This window comes from Pelecanus crispus, chromosome 12, assembly GCF_030463565.1.
Source record: "Pelecanus crispus isolate bPelCri1 chromosome 12, bPelCri1.pri, whole genome shotgun sequence".
NCBI classification, from domain to species: Eukaryota; Metazoa; Chordata; class Aves; order Pelecaniformes; family Pelecanidae; genus Pelecanus; species Pelecanus crispus.
The window spans coordinates 17,408,799-17,427,545 of record NC_134654.1 but is presented as its reverse complement, the minus strand read 5'-3'; the positions used below and the strand labels follow the sequence as shown (position 1 = coordinate 17,427,545).

Below are 18,747 nucleotides of genomic sequence, written 5' to 3'. Positions count from 1 at the left end.
TGTTTTCTGACCTGTTGGGTTCTCAAACACATTTTTTTCTGTTAGTGCCTGGGAAAGGTAGAAACGTGAGGCTTTGCTTTGCTGAAATGTCTAACAAAGGGGTTCTCAGACTTGCCCTTTAGGTAACATTTAATGCGTCGCGTGGGTGAGGAGTTCTATTAAAAAGAAGCGGATTTGGCAGCGTTCTGCCGTATGTGGAAAGCTTTTCTGTCTCCCTGCCCCACCAAAGAAAAAGGAAGGTTCAAATACCAGAGCTGCTGGTTGTTGGCTCTGAGCAGGAGGGGTTGGAGGGCACAGCTCGCCGGGGTCCAGCGCGGTTTTAACGTGCTGCTGGCTGCTCTGATTTCCAGGCATGGGGCAAAGGATGCTCAAACTGCCTGTTGAACCTGCACCACGGGGCTGCTGGAGTCATGTACCTGCCGTGGCTTCTCCAAGCAGAGGTCTTCCCCATTTCCCTGGTGCCCACCCGGAGAGACGTCCTGGGCTTTGCCTTCCCTTGCATCTCCTTCATTTCTCTCAAATGCGGACATACTCGGGAGTTTAGCTGTTTCCCGTTGTTATTTCATCAAAAATACAAGTGCTGGGGGAAGATCTGGTGCATGTTAGAGGTGTTTACATGTCCAAGCGCCTTGATAAGAGGTCCCTAGCTCCTATGTGAGGATAAAGATGATCTTGAAAGGCTGCTGGGCATTTTCACACACCCTTATTTCTGGAGGTTGGGTGAGCTTGGTGCTGAGCTTGGCACGGTGGATGGCTGCTCTCCCGCGCTGCCCAGTGGGACCAGGCGGAGAGCAAACACTCTGGGTTGTGCCCTCAGTGGGCATAGGCTCTTTCCCCTCTTTTCAGAGCCACTGTGTCTTCTTTGGACAACTGGCCGCCTGCCAGGAGGATGCAGAGCTAGAGCAATCTGGGAAACCCATTTGCTTCTCTGTGGAGCCGCAGGCGACAGCCCTGGAGCAGAGGTGGTGGCACTCATGACCCATTTGTCTCCGCAGTAAAGATCTGAGAGTTCTGACCTCTAAGATGTTTTTGAATTCATAAATTACCAGTGACGCTAAGGGCGTGGGTCACGTGCACTGACCCCTCGGCAGTTTGCAGGACCTTTTGCCTGTATTTTTCTCTCTGGAAGGGTTTTGCTGCCTCAGTTCTGCCCCCACCTCCAGCTTTCTAGCTTGTCTGTACCACCAGCCCTTGCCTGGTCCCGAGTACCAGCTGCTTCAGTAGCGTCTGGCACTACTGGTGCCCTGTGGGAGATGGGTGATGGAGCCCAGACCCCCTGCCATGGGTGGGCAGAAAGGGACGGTGCTGGCAAGCAGCCTGTGGATGGGGACAGAAAACGGGTCTGGAGTGGGATTGGCAGCTCCCCTGACCCCAGGCTCTGGCTGTCCCCTGTCCCCATGCCTGTCCACCCCCTCTGTGTGGGGTCCCGCAGGCTTCAGCATGCCCTGGCTCTGTCCCACTGCAGGGCACAGTGTCCTCCAGCAGCAGAGGAAGGATGGGGAGCACGGTGGGATGTACCCCAGTCCAGAGCTCACAGCAATCCCGGAGAGCCCAGAGGTGCCGGTGGAGCACCCCCCATCCCACCCCCGCGAGCCTGCGGTGATCCCGCTGTCCCCAAGGGCGCGTGGCTGCTGGCGGGGAGTGCTGCTGGGAGGATGCTAGTGGGACATACGGCTGGGACTGGTGGTCAAAAATAGCTGTGCACCGCCTCAGACCCTGCCAGAGATGCTGGCAGAGATCTAGGGAGGTGGAGGGGACACTGTCACCTCCCTGCCCAGGTCCCCATCTCTCGGGCTTGCTGGCCCGTGGGGTGAGAGCAAGCAGAGATCCTTGGAGATTTTTACAGTTTACAAGAGTTTATTCAACTGGTTTCTGACTTTAGTTCTACCGAGTGGGTGCTGAACAGTTACAAGCTCCTTCGGGTTCAATTACAGCCAATCTAACGAAATAAACAAATGAAGAGGGAAAAAAAAAAAAAGAAAAAAAAAAAGAAACAACTTGGAAAAACAACAAGAAAATCCACAACTTTTTCACGTGTCATTAAATATATTCATATATAATAACCATAATATATTAGTATGCATTGTAAAGAAACATTGCCCAAAGCAGTATGCAATGGTCATAACTAAACAACATTTACAGTTCAAGATATTAACAGAAATAATCAAAAAAAAAAAAAAAACAAACCCCAAAACGAACACAGGTTTTGTGAGGGGAGAGGAGGCGGGTGTGCAGGGAGAGGGCGCGGACATGACGAAACGAACAGAAACGAGACAAAACGACTTTTGTCAGGTGCTACCGTCGAGTGATGATTGTTTTGGCATTTCAGCTGCTCTCCGAAGCTGCGCTGAAGGCACCGCAGCCCCTTCCCCAGCCACCCCCTCCACCCCCCAAGGACCTTGGTCTTGTCCCCGGGGCAATGGGTGGGTGCTTGGGTTCCTTGCTGGTTGTAACGTGGCAGGTACCCCAACAGAGCTGCACCCCCGGCCGCAGAGGTTGATGTTTAGGAGTGACATCTTGTCCCTCTTTGGGTGATGGGCCAGAGGTCTCCCTCCCCAAGAAATGTCCTGGAGCAGGGATGGCTGCAGGGAAGAGTTGCATCCCCTGACACCCCAAAAATGGGGCTGCTCTGCCTTCCCCAGAGGAGGAGGGCTGTATACCAGTTACACCAGCTGCGCCTGCAGGTCGAGGTTACTGGGAGCGCATGAGGGGCACTGGGGGACCATGGACAGAGCGGAGGGGCTTCTCTAGTCTGGTTGGAAAGCGCCAAACTCCAACAGGGATCAAGGGGCAGGGTCCTGGTGGGACAAGGATGGGGACTTTGCTTCTGCGGGTTGCTCTGGCTGCGGCGGGCTCAGAGTTATTTCATGTCTTGTGCAAACTCTACTTCTTTCTGATTTCCTGGGTTGTGTCAGTGCCTGGAGGGGTCTGGCCACAGAACAGCATGGGCAGCATTTCTTCTGCAGTCTCCTGACCTAGTGGGATCGGGGAAGGGGCCAGGGCTTTGGGTGGTGTTTGTGGGGTGTCAAGGCTGTGCTGGTGAGGACGGGTGCGCTTAGCAAGCTTGGAAAATGGGAGTGAGCATTGGGTGTCCAGGAATGCTTGGTGGACAGTTCCTGAGTCCACACATCCCCTGGCCTTGCCTTCATGCTCTGGCTTTGGGTTGGATCTGGTTGCTTTTAGGCCATTCGAAGGTCTCCTGCAGTTCAAGGGCATCCTGGGTTCAAGGGCATCCCAGCTAACCGAGCACAAGCTGTCCCCAGCTGGCGTGGGGTGCCCCTGGCATCAGACGATGCTAGCTGCAGGAGAGCATCCAAGCCCCATTTGGGGCTTTAAGCCTCCATTTAGACACTTGAGATCAGATTTTATCCTTCAAAACTTGGTGGCTTGTGTTCCCTTGACTGCAAAACTGTTGGCTCTCCTTGAACTCTGAAGTAAGGAAAACCAGGTCTGCTCTGGGTAAGGGGAGAAAACATGGACTTGGGGGCGTTGCTTGATGGCCAGGGTGGGATTTCTCTCCTAATACCCAAGTTAATTTCGGAGGGGCCTTGCGGTTGCAGGGGGAGGCTCAGCAGAGCTTGCTCCCTCCAGGTGGTGTCTCCAGCAGCCCGGTGCTGGCCAGTGCTTCCCTGGGAGCCCTCCACTTTACACCTATTTACATGGCTGCTTCGCTTTATGGTCGTTTATGTCATTATATAAATATTGTCAATTGCTATAAAACAAGGCAAAACCACTGGAAAATGTAATAAAATAGATGTTTCCAAGTTTCCTAAAAGGAAAATATCAGGGAGGTTTTGCTTTTCGTAGCGACTAATGTTTGCTTCTCCTCCAGGTACCCATCCTGCCCTCCCTGCCTTTCTTTTCCACCCCAGCTATTGCCTGCCTCCATTGATTAGGTGAACTCAGATATCCCCATTCTCCATGGGGCAGTGTGGCAGAGGAGCAGCCTGGCAAGGGGACACCATGTCTGGGTGACAAACAACTCAACAGCCAGTCCTGCCCATACAGTGCTCCAGGGAAAGATGCTCCAGCCCTCAGGCTGGGGCTTGGGATGTTAGACAGAGGTGAGGCAGCCGCTACCTTGCTTAGTGCATTAGCGATTAGAGATTGGGAATGTTAGATTTGCTGTTTTTCACCCCCAGCAGAAGCAGAAGAGCAATTTGGGGAGCTCCAGGTGGGTCACACCTTGCTCATCCAGTCCCTGGCTGAGACCCCTTCCCTTGGAGCAGGTCTCTGCCCTGCCTTGGCTGTAACTTAGCCAAGCCTTAGAGCTCTGTGCTGGCCCTGCTGCCCATGGGGACAGTCCCTTGGCATCTGCTGTCCCACCTCCTGTGTGGGGGCTGGTCACCTTATGCAGCGATGCTGGGGAGCTCCAGCTCCAGAGGGAGTGAGGGCAGAGCTGGTGTGGTTTTGGGAGAGCTGGCTGAGTTTAGGAGTGAAACCACTGCCAGCCAGGACCTCAGTGTCATCTGCATGGATTTTCTATCATGTGAGGGTTCATCAGTCTGCTGACGGAGGCAGAGAGGACCAAGCCCATGAAGGACATGTCAGGGGTTGCCGCGGTGGAGACTCAGGGACTGCAAGGGATGAAATCTTCCAGGGCACCTACAGGAACTGGATGCCAACTTATTTTCTTGCAATGTCCGGGTGTTTCCTTGGGGATCCTGGTTATTAACTCCTTGACTGTGAGTTAGTGGCTGGGAGGGGGCCAGGGCATCTCATGGGCTCGTGCTCCTTCAGCATGGTGGGGGCAGCGCTCCGCGGGGCGTGGGGGCCAGACCAAGGAGTCCCTCCCCAAGTTATGCCTACGTGGAAGTCACCCACTAATGTGATCTTCTCTTTGTTGTGCCTAACCTGGGATCAGCGCATGGCCATGGCTGGAGACCTTGGCCGCTCCTAGTACTGTGCAGTGGGTGATGGTTACAGCTATTGGATACCAAAGAGTCTTCCAATAAGCCATAGTCAATCCTCAGATCTGTCCTCAGTGATAAGTCTCTGTTTAGGTTCCTCTACGATAACTGTCTTGTTCAACCTAAGCTGAAAATACGTATTTTTGGTGATGGGGGGTAATTTCCAGCATTACCGATGATTAGTTCCTTACAGGTTCCTTGTTGTGCTTTGGAAGCAGCAGATGTTAGCAGCTGGAAGGCAGTTTGATGTCTCTGATTTCTTCAGCCAACAGGGCAGAAAGAAGCTGGGGGACACCAGCTGCCACACACCTGCACCCACCCTCCTCTTGTTTTATATCCATGTGTGCAATTTTTTTTGTTGTGTTTTGTTTTGTTTTCTCCTGGAATACGAGGTACAAACCTGGCAGCCCCACAGCCGTGATTGCCATCCCTCCCATCCCCCCCAGCCCGCCCCGGTAGCGCAACGTTCCTCCCGCCGTCCCCATCACCGGTCCCTGCCCGCCCCAGCTCTACACAAAGCAGCATGCACAGTCAGTCTCTCCCTCTCACGCGCTCCGTTGCGTTCTCCTCCTTTAGGCTTTCTTACACTTCCCCTTCTTCTCCCGCTGCTGGAACTTCCTGAGCCGCCGAGCCCACGTATCCCGCCACTGTATCACCAGGCTGGTTTTGTCCGCAATGATGCCGCTCTGGTCGGGAGAGTCCTCGTTGTTGCCCAGCAGCAAATACTTCTTCATGGGTTTGATTTTGGGGCACTTGCATGCTATGTCCTTGGAGTGGATCCACAGGGTCTGGTCTCCGCGCCGTATCCGGTTGCTACCTTGTTTGTAAACGGAGATGATGTTGACCGTGAACTTCCACCAGTCGGCATTTTTTTCTGCTTTCAGGATGTGGATCTGGACAGCTGGAAAAAAAAAAACCGAGGCAAGAGAGGAAAAGATGTTACAGTTTGGCTGGTGAGAAGAAAATGCATTTTAAGTCTTACCTAATAGGCTGTGTGAGGAAAAGGGATTTTGTCTCCTGAGCCCAGGCTGGGGGAGAGCAACCAAGGGTGGTGGTTGCACAAAAACTGCCTCTGTCCCCAGGCCATCTGCCACGAGCAAGAGTAGCCAGTGCTGGTGGCAGAGGGTCTCAACAAAGGTCCGAAGACCACTATAGGTTTGGGAGATGCTCTCCAGCTCTGCTGCCACAAAGGCAGCCCTCTGGATCCCCAGTGAGCATGGGCATGGTTACCCAAGGACCACGGGGGACGGAGGACCCTCAGGAGGGGAGCAGAGGCTGGGAGCAGCTGTATTCTGGGAACCATGGCACTCCTTGCACTAGGAGGCCTGGGAACAACACAAGGCTACCTGGAGCACTGGTGTGGAGTAGGTTGCCTCTTTCTCCTATCCATGTCCTAGGGAGGACCCTCATCTCCCAGGATGTGGTTGTGAAGCAAGCACAGAAGGAGCAGTTCTCCAGGGCTGTTGGTGCAGCAACATCTGCCCCAGCACCTGTGAACACTTCAAGCGATCAAAAAAATCTTTAAACATCAGGTGGATTCATGTACACCGAACCTTGCCTTTTCCCTTGAAGCAGCAGGCAGAGAGATTAACAAACCCAGGGACAGCTTGTGCCTGCAGCCCCGGGTGGTGGCCGGAGTGCAGGACAGGGGTTCTGTGCACACAGCGTGCGTTGCAGTGGGCATGGCAGGGAGGTGCCTGTCCCCATCAGCGGTGCTAAAACCCTGGGCTGCACTGTAGGTCCTGGGACAAGCTTTCTTCCTGACCCACGTGTCCAGAGAGCAGCACATGCATCAGCCAGAGGACGAGTTTCTGCATGGGCCATTTCTCCAGCCCCGCCACCCTCCCTTCCTTGCTGGATGAGCCACTCAGCGCGTCTGCACCAGGACTCTAAGCAGCCCCAGATTTCAAGAGAAGATGAGCCAAAATCTGGAGCGAAACACTGGGAACGGTCCATATCTCCAAGCATTTGGCATGTGGAGGTAGGAAAGACCTGTTAGAGCTTCCAGCATGTCTGCCTGGGGCCAGCACAAGGAGACAGCTCTCCATGAGCACCCAGCCTCAGAGCAGGACACTGAATGGGTTCAAACCTATGAGAGGATTTGAAAATGGGGAGATTCGCTGTTGTGTGTTTCTAGATGTTCCTGAGCCAGTACTGTTCAGTGCTTGCTGTGGAAGATGACATTGCTGATAAAAAGCATGGGTGAAGGACTGAGGGTAGGGCTCAGTGATCATAAGGACACGTCAGTGGCAGCATCCAGCCTGCCTTCTGGGTCTGGTGGACTCACTTGAGCATCTCTGTAAATACTGAACAGCAACATCAGGCTTCAAAGGAATATCTTGGTGTGCAGCCTGGCAAACCAGGTGTCCTGGCAGATAACAAGCTCCCAAAGCAAGACTGAGATTTGTGGACAACTGTGATCCATAAGCACAGGAATAGCAAGAGGATGGTGTTTTCCAAGCCCGTAGCTGATGTTGTGTAGCCCATCTGTAGCCATATGGACTGAGAAAACCTCCTGAGAAAACCTGGTGAGGACTCAGCCCTCCACTTCTCCAACCCCTTGCTCTTTCCTGAAGCATGGTTCATGCGTTACATTATCCCTGCACCCACGCAGGAGTGGTGGCCCATGGTCCCGCAGGGCCAGTGTAAAGGTGACTTGGCATCATGATCTGGGCGGGAGAGGACTCTCCGTGGCGTTGTCCACAAAGACGCTGGGATGGCGATGGACACTGGTTTGCTTCCAGTGTGCTCTAGGGTAAGGCTCTGCTCATGGCTGATTTCAGAAGCCTCCAGGGCCACTGTGGTTTTGTGCCATGGGGCAGCCCCAGGCTGCAGCCCAGGTGGCCGTGAGCAGGCTACGATGGCCTCTGCCAGCCCTCCTCCTCCTCGATCCCTAGAGCAGGTGCTGTTGTGCCCTTTCTGGGTGACATCCATGGACTTGAGTTCAAACCACAGGGAAGGATGGAGACATGCGTGCAAAAGGGAGCGTTTGGCCCCACAGCACGGCAAAGAAGAGGAGATGTGAGCCTGGAGGCAGCTCCTGCTGCTCCAGTGGGATTCTTCCCGGCAGCGGTCCAGCACGGCACAGAAGATGGCAGAGGAGGACAGGAGCAGCAGTCAGCCGAGATCGCATCCTCCAGAGAGGTTGAACACATTCCTCCTCACTAAAAATCAGCTTCCAGGGAAGTATCTTCAGTGGGAGGTGATGACCCAGCCCTCCTGGGTTTGTTTGCTGACTGTGGGATGAGAGGAGTCCCCACCAGTAGATACAGAGGGGAAAACCCGGGTGGCAATGCCAGCCCTGGCCAGGAGAGCAGGCAAGGGCCAGCGGCTCTGTGCAGGCTGGTGCAGTCCAACCAAAAAGTGCTTTATAGACCAAATCTTTGAGCTTTTCCCTCCCCCGCCCCCTACCCTTCCCCTCCATGCCCTGTGAGCTATAGCCCCCTGCCTGTCTCAGCCATCTGGCCAGTCCCCAGTGGGTCCAATCTCAATTGCATAAATTATCAGAGGGAGAAGAAACCTCAAAAAAAAACCCAGGCAAAACTCTCTATTTGCCTTGTAACAACCCAATTTTACCCCCTGGATTAGCGGTGAAGGAGCATCACCCTTGCCTTAAAACTACAACGTGCAAACTGATTTCAAGCTATGGAAGGAAGCAGGTCTCTGCAGCCCAGCAAGGCTTTTTAACACGTTGCAAAATATATGTGGGGTTTTTTTAGAGCATGTCATGCATGCCAGATGCTTTCATTAAAAAAAAAAAAAAAAAAAAGAAAAAAGAAAAAAACCAACCCTAAGCTCTGACCATGTATTTCCCAGTTTGGTGTGAAGGTAGCAAAATGTGAAGATTAGCCAATTTTTATTTTTTTGAAACAAATCTTTCCAAAAAAGCTTAAACCTTTGACCTGCCTGGGTCCACACTGACAAAATGGAGAAAATGAATGAAAAGGAACCGGAGAGAGGTGGTTACAGGAAACTCTGCTCTAAAATACACAGTCTGTATTTTTTTGATGTCAAGGCCCCCATCTCTTATTTTTTTCCCCTTTTATTAATGAAGTGGAAGGAGTGAAAGCTTCAGTGAAGGCTTGGCTGGCATGGCTGCAGCTGCCTTCACTGACAGCACATTTTCTGCCCATAACTTTGCATCCAGAATGCGCAGTTTCCCCTGAGCCTGGTTTCAAAGCCCAAGTTTAGCGATGACTTGCCTGGGTATTTTGTGGGGAGGGTGGGGTCTCCAGCATCTCCCAAGGGACTTGAGACACGCAGAGATACAGAGAGGTGCCAGGAGGAATTTTTGGAGGCACCTAAGCTGTCTCCCCTGGGTGAATCCCTGGGGATTTAGGGACTCGTTTCTCGTGAAAGAGAAGGTTTCTGTTCCTTCATGGGTTTGTGGGGGACTCAGCTGCACCCCACCACCCCAAAGCTGGCTTTGGAGCTTGGTGTTGTCCTTCACCTGCCTTTTCCTAGGGCAAAGCTTGGCTTTGCCTGGGCCATGGTGAACTGCTCGCACTTTGCTGATGTTCACTGAACCCCTGTACCGATGCTGAGCTGTGCTGGGGACCATCCCTGTCACTGCATCCCCAGAAAAATGTCCTGGAAAGTGTCTATGGAGCAACCAGAGGAAAGGATGTAATGGGGGATGATGGTTATTCAAGCGGGTGGCAGACATGATGCTCCCCTGGCTGTGGTCCCCTGGGAGCAGATGGTGACCTGGACGGGGAGAACAAATCAAATGAGCAGCAGCTTTCACTGAGCTGCTGCTCCAGCTGGGGCTGGTGACACTGGTTTCCAGTGAGGATGGGCTCTGGTCCAGGTCCTGAGCACAGCGGTGCCTTGGGGTTGCCTGCAGCTCGCACCTGCTCCCCCCCATGCTTTGCAAACAGTGGGCAGCTGAGCCCTGTGGATAATTTGGGGTTGGCTGCACCCCCCAGGTACACCTGTAGCACTGGGGATTTTTCTCTTTGCACCCTGCTCTGCTCCCCCTCAGCCCCAAGGGAGCCTCCAATCATCCAAATGGGTGTTGAGAGCTGGAGGACAGGGGCTCGAGGGGTGAGGGAGAGATGCTCAGTCCCGGTAAGTGCACGGCGCTACCCCATTAACCGCATCCCACCTGACACAGATGCTGCTGAACTGCAAATCCTGCCCGGAGGGTGCCTTACAAGCCACACCAGCCCAGGCGATGCATTCACGTGTCTCCCCATGTTATACTTCTTTCTAAGAAAAAGGTGGCTGAGTGGTTCCCGAGCTGCAGGAGGGGATAGGGGGTCCCCGGTCCCCTCCTGTGTCCCCTGGCACAGGGTGCTGGGCAGTGCCACCCCCAGTGCTCGGCTCTGGGGCCTGAGGTGCTGCCCGGAGCATCGAGGCTTGGCTGGGAGCCTCCAGCCACAAGAAAGCCCTGAAGGCTTGATGTTGCAGATGAAAGCAGAGGGGGGTGGATGACTTGATGTTAATAAAATCAAAAACCAACCCCAAAACCTTGAAACAACATGTTTGAGGGCAGCCGTGTAAAGGCTTAAATAAAAGCAGCACCTCACAGCATTCAGAGACCATGAGTCAGGGCCCAAAAATCATGAGATTGCCATGAAAAGAGTGAGGCTGGGAAAAAAAAAAATAATTTTTTTGGGTTTTATTTACTTTTGGGGTTTGTGATAAATATCCTGACTTCAAGCTTTCCCCTGTCAAACCTGACCTAGGACTGAGCTACATGGACAAACCTATGCACTAGCCTAGCTCCAGGAGCTGGAGCTTTGTGGAATTTCCAGTGATGGGGAGCACCGCTGCACTGGCCCTGGGGAAAGATCCCATGGGACTATGGGGGTGGCAGTGGAAGCAGAGTGGTTTGCTGGGGGAGACAAGAGGGTCTTTAATACAGACAGACAGAAATGGGTACTTAGGACAGTGGCTGTGGGTGCAGGTGTGCCAGCCTGAGCTGGGACTTTCTGAAGGCTCGGGTCCCCTTCTCACCGCACAAGCAGAGCGGAGCCCATGTGGATTTTACTCCAACCAGCAGTAAAAGGTGACCGCAACACCGTTTGGGTTTGGGAAGGGAAAGGGCTGGCTCCTCAGTGGAGCAAAGAGTTAAAATGGGACTTTTTCCCCCTCCCCCTTTCCCTCCCCGCCCCCCCCCCCCCCCCCCAATTTATTTGGCAGTGGCTTTGCCTGCCTCCGGTTGCCAATTTCCTACCGGTTTAATATTGGAGATTTATGACCCCTAATCCTGGCTGGTCTGGGTGCGCCCTGGCCCGGCGCGGTCCCTCCCTGCAGTGCCGGGGACCCCTCGCTGCCCTGGCTCGCTCCCTCCGCACACGGTTACCGGGAGGGATTGCTCAGCGATTTCCCGCTCCAGGAATGGGCTTTCTCCACCTTCTAGGGTGGTGGAAGGGGCTGCGAGCCGGGACAGGCTGGGGATGCTGCTTCTCCCCCGCCTTGCGTTTTTGTGTGGATTCAGATTTTTTCTCGCCGCTTCTCTCTTTTCAAGCTGCCTTTTGAAAACACGTTTTGCTTTTTTCCACCAGCCCCTGCCAAGCTCCTCTCGACAAAGGGGGTGACTAAGTGAAGTCTCCGCAAAAGGAAGGATATTTTTTTTACTTCTTTTTTTTTTTTCCCCAAGAAAGGGCAAAGTGAGCAGATGATCTCACCTTTCAGAGGAGGATCCCACTCCTCGCCCCCGTCCCCTCCCCAGTGCTGCACCAGGGCCATGGGGAGGGCACAAGGGCAACAGCTGGGACCACAGTGCCGGTACCCAGCAAAACCCTCCAGCATCATCTGTGCAGGATTGGGCCCCGGGGGCCGGGGGACAGATGAGGGTTAAAAAGCACCGGGTTTCTTTTACGACAGCCACCCATCCCACTCGGATTAACCACGAACACACAGACAGTGGGAAAAAGCCCAAAGATCGGGCTGAAACGGTGACACCCAAGTGAGCGATGGGTGCTCCTGCATCATCTGGAGCTGCATCACCTGCTCTAATAAAATAATCCCCTCTCCTTTTGGGCTGTGGGGGAATCTCCATCCTCAGCAGGGATCACCCTGCTTCCCCGGGTGACTTTTAACTGTCCCACCCAGCAAACCCCCTTCTCTACCCCTGGTTTTCTGGGAGCTGAGCGACCCCTGCGCTCCATCAGGCAGGCAAAATAAACCCAGAAAAAGGTTTTCTGCTTCTGTTCTTGCCTCCCCCCTCCGCCGAAATCTCCCAGCCTGCCCTCCCCACGCCCTGTTTCACTGCAAATATTTGCACCAAAACCCATCTCGCGGGAAAGAGCCCAATTTAAGATAAAAAGAAAAAAAACCCCACAAACCCAACAAAACCAAACAGATAAGAAAAATAAATAAGGGAAAATATCCCCTTTGAATCTCTGAATGAAACGGGGAGCTAAAAAGCCCCATTGAGGAGCGCAGGGCGGATGATAGCTTCCCGATTGAGCCTGCGGGAGAAGTAACTCTGTTCAAGCTAATTAGGGCCTTTTAGGACATTCATCCCTGCGATGCCGGCGTAACGGTGAGGAAAAGAGCCTCCTAATTGGCTTCCTGCTGGGGTGTCAGTCCCAAAGTCTTTATTATCCCTCCCTGCACCTTTTCAACCTTTTCTTCCCTCCCTGGCCCTGTCAAAAGCATGGGCTGCCCCAGCACGGCCAGGCTGTGCTGCGGCATCGCTTACCCTGCTGCCTTGCCAGGCTGGTTTGCTCTTGAAAAAGCAAATTTGCTGCAGGGCTGGTTGGGGACCTCCCCCGGGCTAGGAGGGCTCGAGTGGGAGCACCCCGGTTCCTGCGCTGGAACAGCCTGTGTCCCCTCGCCCTGAACCAGCAAGCAGCTTTGTGCTTTTGCAGAAGTGATGCTGCGTGATAGAAGAGACAAGAAAAGCTCTTTCCAACACCCCTATCCATTGCTCTGGGGTTTTCTCTTGTCTGAGACAGCTCTAGAGCTGCCATCGTCTCCCCAGGGTCTGTTGAAGCTTGTGAGCCCACATTACAGCCTCAAACAAAACCAAGCACAAGCTTTCACCCAAACCCCAAGAAACACCTCCCCTGTGAGACTGGACAAGCCAAGGAGCAAAACCATGCTGGGGCCACCCCTCGAGCAAAGCCCAAGTGCTGCCACCACCGAAACATCACAACCCTCGCCCCTAGAGCAGCTGCTCGGCTGGCAAACATGCTTCGAGGCCAATGCACGTGCCTTCTTTTCCTCCCTACAATCCTCCGAACCCCTGGGGCCAATTGGATCACAACACATATAAGTTTCCTGCAATCAAATGGCTGCTTTCTCCCCTCTTCAGAGAGCAAATGCTCCAGTGTATGCTCAGCGCTTAGGAGATACCGGAGAAGCAAGGTGGGAAAATGAAGGGATGCACATGCCACATGGGGAAAACATATTTGTACCTTATTAGCCAGCAGAGAATCCACCTGCGAGAATCCCAGTGGCTTTAGTAGCCTGGTGATCAGCCCCCTCCTGTCTTTAATAACCTCATGTTCTAGCAGTGACTTTCTCATGTGCAATTTAACCCTTTTCTCCAAGGGAAAAGGCATTTTTTTGACCTTTCCAACATCTGATGATCCCCCGGCAGCTCCAACAAGCATGGCCAGACCTCAGCGCAGCCTTGCTGGATGCATACCATGAGCAGGGCCCAGCCTTGGTAGCTCGTCCTTGCCGAGGGATGCTCCTCACAACCATTTTGCCGCATGGGTAATGGAAGAATAAATGGAAATGCAAAGAAAACGTTTACCTCTGAGCCCTGTTCCTTCCCCCAGGCTCGCGGGGAGGTTCCAGAGCACAAAGCCAGCGTGGAGCATCCCTCGGATGGCCCTGCTGGGAAATGCCTTGTCCAGGGAAGGGCTATTAAATGGGAATTCGTTCTGCTTTTGCAAACACTTCCCAGACACACTGAGCTGCTGCTGTGAGTGTATTTGAAGGAGGGAGGAGGTATCACCACTTCTGGATGCTTTGATGCAGATGGGACGGGGTTTTTTTTCCCTTGGCAATTTGGTGAAAATATATATATGAGCACACACACATAAGTATATGCACGCATATACATATATATGGTATGTATTCCTCTACTGTGGAGGGGAAGAGCTGGCAGACACTGGGGCAATCACAGCCCCGGTGGATGCTAAACCCTGCCCTGCAGCGCCTCGTAATTCCCTGGTTGTTCACGTGTTTGAAAGCTCAGCTCAAAGCCAGGCTCACCTGTGCACAGCCCGCTCCCCATCCCTGGGTCAAACGTGAACGTTCACATTTGGCCCTGCCTGCAGACACTTTGCTCCCCCTCACTACAGTCTTTGGGGGGGTGAGATAATTTCCAGCCCCTAGGTATGCTTAGCACCATTTCTACACATCCTCCAGCAGAGAGTGCCTGTATTTAACCAGCTCTACCTCACTTTTACAGGTCAGTCCTGTTCCTGATGCTTGGCTCACCCCAATAGCATTGGCATGGCTGGCAAGGGAGGGTGATCCTCTAGGCAGGAGGGACCGCAGTGGAGCCATCCCTCCCCACCTGCCTGTGCTGGGGTGGCCCCATGCCTGGATGGATCAGGTGATGGGGAACCACCTGCTGCTTGTCCCCACAGCAAAACACAAGTTTTAAAAGCCACAGTTTTAAAACAGCCACAAGTTTTAAAACAGCACAGTGAGAAGAGACAGGACACGGTGTCATCGCAACCCAGAAGACCCCTTGGGATGAAGACACTATGGACCCTGATTTGGGGGTTGCCTCAGCATCTGCAGGGGGACTCATATTTTCCAAGCAACACATTCCATCGCGGCTTTGTCAAGCATCACTCCCCACGGCTTCCTCTCCAAACCTGGCAAAAGCCATGCTCCAGATTGCCCAGTGCACACCCCAGCACAGGCAGTTGCCGCGGAGCTGGGCTGCCTGGCCTGGCACAGTTGAGACCCAACCAGCAACCTGCCCCTGGGCTCGGTGGGCTTGGGGGCACCCTGGGAGGGAGATGTTCCTGCTCTGCATCCCTTTGCAACTGCTCGTCCCTGGGAAGCGACGGCCGAGCGGCAACTCACCATAGTCTTTCTTACAGTACTTCTTCATGTTGATCTTCAGCTTCCCCTTGGAGGCTTTGCAGTATGAGTCACAATCTGCACAGGAGAGAGGGGGAGGGCAAGAAAACATTAACAAAACAAATTAGCCTTAAAATGAATAAAAGGCTGGGGGAAGCGGGGGGACGGCTCAAAGCTGCAGCCTGCCATGAATAAGCAGCGTGCCTGTGATATCCATCTGCCAGGCCCCGATTGGGTCGTCTAAGGGGGCATTCAGAAAAACCTTCCTTTCTAAAGAAAGCTTTTCACAAAGGAAACCATCCTCCCGCCCGCCTCCCCCAGCCCGGCTTCCCTGGGCTGCCTCTGTCTTCCTGGGAGACCCCGGGGCCTCCCTTATTGTGCCACCCAGAGCTTTTGAGAGCCACACAAATTCCCCCTGTTCTCCAGCTCCCAACTGGAGCCTGCCCGGAGCCCACAGAGGCCCCATTGTCACCCCTAACCCAGGCCAGTGTCAGCCTTTGGCATTCATTGCCGAGAGATTCGGGCTGGGGTCACCCTCCGACAATGTGGGTCAGAGAGGAAATTAGCAGCCCATGAAGCATTAGCAAAGCCTTTTGGTGTCCACTCTACTGAAGTGTGCAAATAAAATACCCCAGTAGGAACATTTCATTTCTAATGGGCCCCCACTGCTGGGACACGTTGGCTTCGCTCGGGCAGCGCGGCAGCCGGCGCGGCGGGCAGGCAGGAGCTCTGGCACGGCAGCCTGGCAGCGCTGCCAGGGCTGGCGGGGCTGGAGCTGGGCCACGGTCCCGGGCGGCTGCAGGGACGCTGAGCCCTGCTCCGGTAGCTGCTGCTCCCAGGGAACCGCTCTTGTGCAGGGTGCCGCTGGACGGCATCATGCAGTCGGTGCCCTCCAGCCACTGGTGGGAATATCCCAGTGGCACCACAGCCAGGCAACGCCACAGCGGCTGGAGATGTGCCACCCCATGCCAGCATCGGGACTGGCTCATAGACATGCTGGCCATGCACATCCCTCGTCTCCTCAGCACCCATGGGTGCTAGAGAGAAGCCCCCAGCACCATGAAAACCCCATATTGGGGGGAAAATGGGATACATCTGGCCCCAGTGGGAGGCCTTGGTACAGTGATAGTCCTTGGGCATCTCCACCTCTCCCACCTGCCCACCGTTCCTCCACAGCCACCATTGGAGACCAGGTGTGAAAGCTTGCTGAAATGCCATAGCAGGGCCCTGGGGCTCTGCAAGTGGGGCGGGATGCTGCTGGTACCCCATGGCCAGTGGACACGGGGTGCCTGTACCCTGCCCCAGGCCACATTGACAGTGCCAGACCAGAACCACACTTGCCCATGCAACACCCCAAGCTCCTGTCCATGCTCTCCAGTGGACCATGACCTGAAACCCTGGGGGAGAAGCTGTGCAGCATCCCCCTTAAGCACAGCTGTGTCTTGCACTGGGATGACATGTGCCACAGCCTCAGGAGGGCTCAAGGCCCCATATCTTATGTACTGCAGGAACACATGCAAGAAGCAGTTCCTTCCTACAGAAGCTCACACTAAGCAGGCTGCAAGGGGAAACTGAGACACAGAGCTGGGGGGTGGCTGCACAGCCGTTGCAGCTATAGCATTTCCCAGCGATAGCTCTGCTTGCAGCTCTGCTGTGTACACAGGGACTGTGATATGAAGCCAGCTTTGGGACCGGGCCCTGTTGGAGGAGGTGGTCTCCAGTGGTAGATGCTCAAAGCCAGCCCAGGCAAGGAAAGCACCGAGGTCTCCAGATGTTGCACAGAGTGCTCTGCACCCTCTCAGCTCAACAGCCTCAGTGCAGGAGGTGTTCCTGGGGTGGGAAGTGGGTTCAGAAACATGGGGAACTTCCTCAGGTGGAAAGGAGATGCTTCAAGAGGTCTCATGGACCCTAAACCCAGCCTGAGCCAAGCAGCAGCTTCTTTTTCAGCTTGAGTGGGGGAACCAACAAGAGAAGGAAACCCAGAGAGCTGAACACCCACACATCCCAAGATCATCAAGTACCACATCAGTACCAACACCTCTGATCCATGTGTGTCCCAGCCGCTCTCACCATGGCCACGTAGAGATTCACCTCATCTCAGCACCATCCTCCTGCCCTGCTGCTGCCTGCTGCTCCCATTCCTCAGGAGAGCACCCACTGTAATACATGGCTTCACACTCTTTCAGTATGACCTAGCCAGGGCCAAAAGCAAAAGCTATGATATGAAGTGGGGCACCTTCTTCCTCCAGGAGGCCTGTCTGAGATCTTTGCCCAGCTCTGACTGCCCAGAGCCCTTGGAAATCCAGCCAATGGCCAAGGGGTTCCAACAGCTGATGATTCCCCTTGGCTTTTCTCATCTAATGTGGCCCTGAACATCACACAAAACTTGAAGTTCACTGAAAAAAGAGTAGTTATTCCATAAGAGCTGTAGTTCAGAGGATCCAATTCATTAGCAAAGCCCTAGCCATGCGTACATGGTGGGATGCCACCATGCACTGGGATACGCCTGCCTGGTGTCACCGAGTCCAGGGAACAGAAATATTCCTGATCCAACTCCCTGGTAAGATGTTCCTGGCTATAAACAGGGAAAAAATAATCTATAAGGGAAATAAATGTGCATGCAACAGCCTAACAGCCCACAAAAGCTTTCCTTCACCTGCTTGGTGGAGCAGGGGACTGGCAAGAGACATGCCATCGAGCTGCTTCGCTGGGCAGCTGGCATGATCCTGCTCAGCTGCAGATTGCTGATGTTTTCAGGACATTAACAAGTTATAGCAATCATGATGATGGTTCTCCTCTGGCATGAGAGTCATGGAGCACTATAGATACCTATCACTGCTGTTGTATCTCATCCTCTATGCAGTAGCTGATCTGCAGAAGAGGTGGACCCTGCCCTTGGGCAGGCAGGGAGCAAGCAACTGAGTAAGGACAATGCTTGGGAGCTCTGGCTGCAGATTTCTCCTCCTCTGGACAAATCCAAGTCAGACAGATCCTGGTGATCAGCTGGCTCTGAGCACTAGTGACAGGCAGGGGTGGAAAGCAACTCCCACCTGCACGCCCCATGGCTCAGCCTTGGGATCCTCCACCAGCCCCTCAGTACTGCTTCTGGGATCCAGCCCCAAGAAATAGCAATCACATAGAAACCATCACTCTGGACTTCAGTCCAGACCACTCACAAGAACAACCTCAAGTCTCTTCAGCAGCCTCTCCCCACAGAAGCATCCCTAGCCACATCAGAGCTTCCCAATCTCTATGCTCCTGCCACGATGTTTCCAGTCTGTCTGAGATTGTAGACCTGCCAGAAACCCATCCCAGCACCACTTCCCAGACAGCAAGTCTGTGAGATGATGGGGCACCACCCAGCTGCTCCTCAAGTCCTGCAGGACAGCACCCCATCCCCACAGCCTCTGCTTGCTCCCTGGGTGCAAACCTGAAACCAGATTTGGGGCTCAAGACACCCAGCTACAGCCCAGGTCTAACCCTGCTTTTACTAACACAACTCCTCTTTCTCTTTCTTTTTCTCCCAACCCCATGGACTGTGCCAGAGCCTCAGCTGGTTTAAATTGAACCTGATGTGTCCAGAGCCAGCTGGTGTAAATCAGGGTAAATCACCAGATGCTAGGGCTGATTTACATGGGTGGGGGATTTGCCCCAGTTCATTTCCTTTGTCTCCTATGTGGGGAGCTCTCCGGGGTGACTTGGAGGTCCTCCAGGGTCTCTTTTGGAGGGCAAATGAAATTTCTCAGAGCAAAACTTTGAGTTTGTGTTTGCTGGTAAGCAGTGCTGCATACATGGGGTGATGCTGCAAGATTGCTGCTTGCATAAGGAAAGT

At 53.8% G+C, this 18,747-nt stretch overlaps 1 protein-coding gene across 1 annotated transcript in view; it reads right to left on the bottom strand.

Annotated features, from left to right (window-relative positions):
• Positions 1-5,482: 5,482 nt before the first annotated feature.
• The window catches only part of NTN1 (netrin 1), a 106,205-nt gene continuing 92,940 nt past the window's right edge, over positions 5,483-18,747 (bottom strand). Inside the window, exons 5-6 of the mRNA XM_075720073.1 lie at positions 14,919-14,993; positions 5,483-5,811 (exon numbers count right to left, since the gene is read on the bottom strand). Coding sequence (XP_075576188.1) covers positions 5,483-5,811; positions 14,919-14,993 — 404 coding nt within the window. The remainder of the gene's footprint in view (positions 5,812-14,918; positions 14,994-18,747) is intronic.